We start from the raw sequence: 4580 nt of genomic DNA, 5'->3' as shown, positions 1-4580 counted from the left end.
TGGTAGAGACGGGGTCTCGCTCTTGCTCAGGCTGATTTCGAACTCCTGAGCTCAAACAATCCGCCCGCCTCAGCCTCCCAGAGAGCTAGGATTACAGGCGTGAGCCACTGCACCCGGCCTGTCTGTGATCTTTTTGACTTAATTTCTGAGTATGGTATGAGGCAGGGGTCCAACTTCATTCTTTTGCATGTGGATATCCAGTTGTCTCAGCTCCATTTATTGAAAAGACTATACTTTCTCCATCGAATTTTCTTGGCCCTTGTCAAAACTCAATTGACCATAAACACAAGGTTTATTTCTGTACACTCAGTTCTATTTCTTTGGTCTGTATGTCTCTCCTTATGCTAATATTGGATAATTAACTAGTTACCCAATTACTAGTAATCACTGTTTTGATTATTGTTGCTTTGTAGTAAGTCTTGAAATCAGGGAGTCTTTCAACTTTATTTTTCTTTTTCAAGATTGTTTTGGCTAATTTGGGTCCCTTGCCTTTCTGTCTGAATTTTAGGATCAATTTCTACAAAAAGAACCAGACGGGATTTTGATAGGTGTTGCACTGCATCTGTAGATTGGTTTGGAGATTATCGCCATTTTAACACTGTTAAGTCTTCTGATCCAAACATGGAGTGTTTTATAGTTTCCTAATGATTTTATGTTGTCTATAAAAAAGGTCTAAACTCTGCTACCTGAATTTTGAGGTTCCTTCCAAGTTGAGCCCACACATGCTCTTTACTTTGGCCATGCCAATTATTCCCCTGTTCTCTAAGCAGAATAGGCCCTCATTAAAGGTTGAACTCAACAGCAAAAATAATTATGCATCTTTGCATTTCAAGCACCAAACTCAATGCCTAAGAAGGTATCCTCTCAGTAAAAATTTGCTAAAATAAGTTGATCAGTCAAGACCAAGCTAAAACCCTTTCTTTTCTTTTCTTTTTTAAATTAAGGCCCAGCTCAGTTCCACCTGCTTACCCACAGTTCACTGGCCTCTTCTGAACAACTCTGGCACATGACGTCCCACATTTTTGTGCATAATAAACTATATGGTTCATGTTTCCCCCCAACCCAACTGGAAGCACCTAACAGCCAAACACATAGTAAATGCTCAACCAATACACATTGCACTAAACTTTGGTTTGTGTGATCCTAGGTTTCATCCATGTGGGCTAACAGTACCCTGTTCTTGCCTTCCCAGGGGATGTCCTGGTGTTCCTGGACAGCCACTGTGAGGTGAACAGAGGCTGGCTGGAGCCCTTGCTATACGCCATCACCAAGGACCCCAAAATGGTGGTGTGCCCTCTGATAGATGTCATTGATGAGACAACCCTGGAATATAAGCCCTCTCCTGTTGTAAGGGGAGCCTTTGACTGGAATCTACAATTTAAATGGGATAATGTTTTCTCTTATGAGATGGATGGACCAGATGGACCTATTAAACCAATCCGGTGAGATTTCTTCACATTTTGGGGAAATAGCATATGTGTATTAGAACCTGGAAAAAAAAAACTTTCACTTTCAGAGATTATTCCTTCAATTTTTCTTGGGCTTAATGAAGAGAAATGTTTTGTTACTTATTTCTAGAAGTCTTTAATACGGTAATAGAATTTGGTCAATGTTAAGTTTCTTTAATTAAAAATGAACATCTCACCCCATCTCGGATAACCACTGTGGTTAGTACTCCTCTGATTTCAGATGCCCATCATTAGAATGCGAAGTTGGTTCTTAGGAGCAAGTTGTATGTTGATCAATGAACCAAAGGCCAGTACTGCCAATCACCCAGAAAAAGTAGACATCTTTGCCAAATTCATACGTAAAATATTTGCCCAAGTGTTTCCATTTGTAATTTCATAGGTTGAGATGAACCTGACTTTTCCTAGATTATTAATCTTGGAAAATGTGAGGATAATTGCATTTGCTTTTAATTCTTAGTTCATTATTCAAAATTTGAATGTTGTAACTTTTAACTGCATTTATGAGGCTGTTTTAGAAGAGGCTTCCTTCAGGTCACTTCCTATGTTTGCTGATAACTTTGACACCAGACTCACTTCTCTTCTTTTGGTATTAACCTTCTTGCCTCACAAACCACATGAGTGAACTTTCCAACACTGTAGCTAAGCAGGTCCTTGACCTTTGCCTCTATTCTAATTTAGCTAGAGCTGTGTGATCTTACACAAGTTACTTAATCTCTCTATGCCTTATTTTCTTATCTGTAAAATCTGGAGAATAATAATACTTCACAGGGTTGTGATGAGAATTAAATGAATATATAAATGTTAGCTATTTTGTAATTGTTGTCTATTATTATTCCCTCAGTGCTTTGGAAAAACACTCAAACTTGCTTTCCTCTAAACTCCACAACAATCGACACAGACTGCTGCGAGCAAATGTGGGCATTTTCCCCACACAGCACACAGGGATACCTGCTGGGTGTCCTCTATTTCAAGTCCAAGGTTATCTACCCTCAGATAGTGTCAGGTCCCACAAGTTGAGGGCTCATTCCCCAGGACTGACCCCTCCTTCTCGCCAGTCACATGTATGGGCTTCTGGAACTGCTGATGGACTGGCTCCAAACTGTGGATCCCACAAGCTCCTCTTGGGGATCGATTTGCTAGAGTGGCTCATGGAACATTTACTTCCATTTCCTGGTTTATTACAAAGGATGTCTTAAAAGACACAAATAAATAGCCAGATGAAGAGATACGTAGAGCAAGGTCTGGAAGGGTCCTGAGCACAGGAGCTCTGTCCCCGTGGAGTTGGGGTGTGCCACCCTCCCTGTGCGTGGGTGAGTCCTTGTTCACCTTCCTGTTCAGCTCTCCGGAAGCTCCCTAAACCCTGTCCTTTGGGCCTTTTATGGAGACTTCATTGGTTGTCCGTGATTGAAGCAGAGACAACAAAGTCAAAATGTGATTAGACAGAAAGGGCGTGATCGAACCCCAGCAAGGCCTGTCTGTCCAGATTCTTTTTGCTGCTCTGTGCAGCATTCCTTCTTCCAGGGCATAGGGCAGGGTCCTCTGGAATGAGGGTCTTACAACGCACAATCAGATTAGAGTCCTGCCGTGGGCAGGGGAAAGGAGGGCAGGACAAGGTCAGAGAGAAAGATTCTGATCCTCGAGGCTGCTCCTGAGGCCTAAAGCGCCCCAACGTTGCAACAAGGGAGTTATGAGCCAGGAACTGTGGACAGAAACCAACATGTGCATCGTGGCACCATGCTCAGCCATCTCCTAGACCTCTCGTCTTCCAAACTAGAGAAGCTCAGGCTTTGGCCACAACGCACCGTCTCCCAGGCTGCTTCCTGCTCTGCTCCACGCACACCTACCTTGGACATCACCCACACTTCCAGTCCTCTGGCTGTTTTTACCCCTCATAGTTTTCTTTCTTCTTATGTGGCCTGGATTTTCTGATCTATAAATTCACTTCTCCTCTTGCCAGGACCTCCCTGTGCCACATCCCACCCCGTACTTCTGCCACGGTCCGTCTGCAGTCCTCCAACACTGAAGCAATTCCACCATCTGTTTTCTTTGTTCCTCGATGAGCTGATGTATCTTGCCAAACTCTGAGAGCTGTGAACTGCTGCTACTACACATTGGTGGTCTCCAGCCACACGCTGCCCTGCAATCTCTGATCCACTCATTCTCTGAAGCGGCTGTTCCAAACCTTGATGACGTCCCTTAGTCCTGAGACCTGCCCCCGCCCTGAGCACCCTACTCTCGATTAGCAACTTTGTCTCCTAATTCAAGGATGTAATAAAGACTATCCAAGAATTGGAAGGGATAATTGTGAAATTATTTAGCACCTTATGCTAGAACAATACGGAGCGTTATACAGTCATTAGCATGATCCCACATGAAGCTCTGTAGCCATATTCCAGATCTCCCACGGCCTGCTCTCTAATCCTGTGATTAACCAGCTCCAGCAGCTCTGCCCTTTGCGACGAGCTCCCATCATGTCGTCTGCTCTGCTAGCTGTCCTCACAGGCCCACGCTGCCTTGGTCTGGAACTCTACACCATCAGGGACAGCATGGCCTACAGGCTCCCTTCCCCACCCATTCCAATCTCCCTGTTTCTACAATAATTTTCTTAAAACCCCACACTGCACATGTCACCAATCTTGCCTATTTTTAAAGTCTTTTTGTTGTTGTCATAACACGCAGCTTCCTTTATGCACCTTCTACTGTCTATGACTCGGATCTCTCCTCTGCTCCAGACTTACAGCTTCCGTGCATCCACATGCTGACACCTTCTGCTTTGCTCATACCATTCCCTTTTTTGAAATGACCTTTCTTCTGTTCTCCACTTTTGTAAGGCCTACTTTTTCTAGAAGGCTTAGCACAAATCTTAAATCTTTCATAACACCATTCCTAACCATCTTTGGTTCTTGCCCCCAATCCTGAACACTTGCAGTCAGTATTGTCAGTAGAATCACTTAGTATTCAATCTATGATGTGATTTGACATTTATCTTCACATGTAGAGACGATCTATAACTCTCTGATTCTCTGGTATCTAACACAGTGCTATATGGATTAAATCATTCCTTTGAAGGGTGATATTTTATTTTGGCTAGTCAAACAGACCTGGTTTGCA

At 43.4% G+C, this 4580-nt stretch overlaps 1 protein-coding gene across 1 annotated transcript in view; it reads left to right on the top strand.

The window, feature by feature from the left end:
- Window positions 1–4580, top strand: part of GALNTL5 (polypeptide N-acetylgalactosaminyltransferase-like 5) — a 60651-nt gene that overhangs the window by 39966 nt on the left and 16105 nt on the right. Inside the window, exon 5 of the mRNA XM_012662094.1 lies at window positions 1193–1442. Coding sequence (XP_012517548.1) covers window positions 1193–1442 — 250 coding nt within the window. The remainder of the gene's footprint in view (window positions 1–1192; window positions 1443–4580) is intronic.

This window comes from Propithecus coquereli, unplaced genomic scaffold (genome assembly GCF_000956105.1).
Source record: "Propithecus coquereli isolate 6110/MARCELLA unplaced genomic scaffold, Pcoq_1.0 Scaffold75, whole genome shotgun sequence".
In the NCBI taxonomy this organism is placed as follows: Eukaryota; Metazoa; Chordata; class Mammalia; order Primates; family Indriidae; genus Propithecus; species Propithecus coquereli.
The sequence above is the reverse complement of the archived record's forward strand: the minus strand, read 5'-3'. Positions and strand labels throughout refer to the sequence as shown.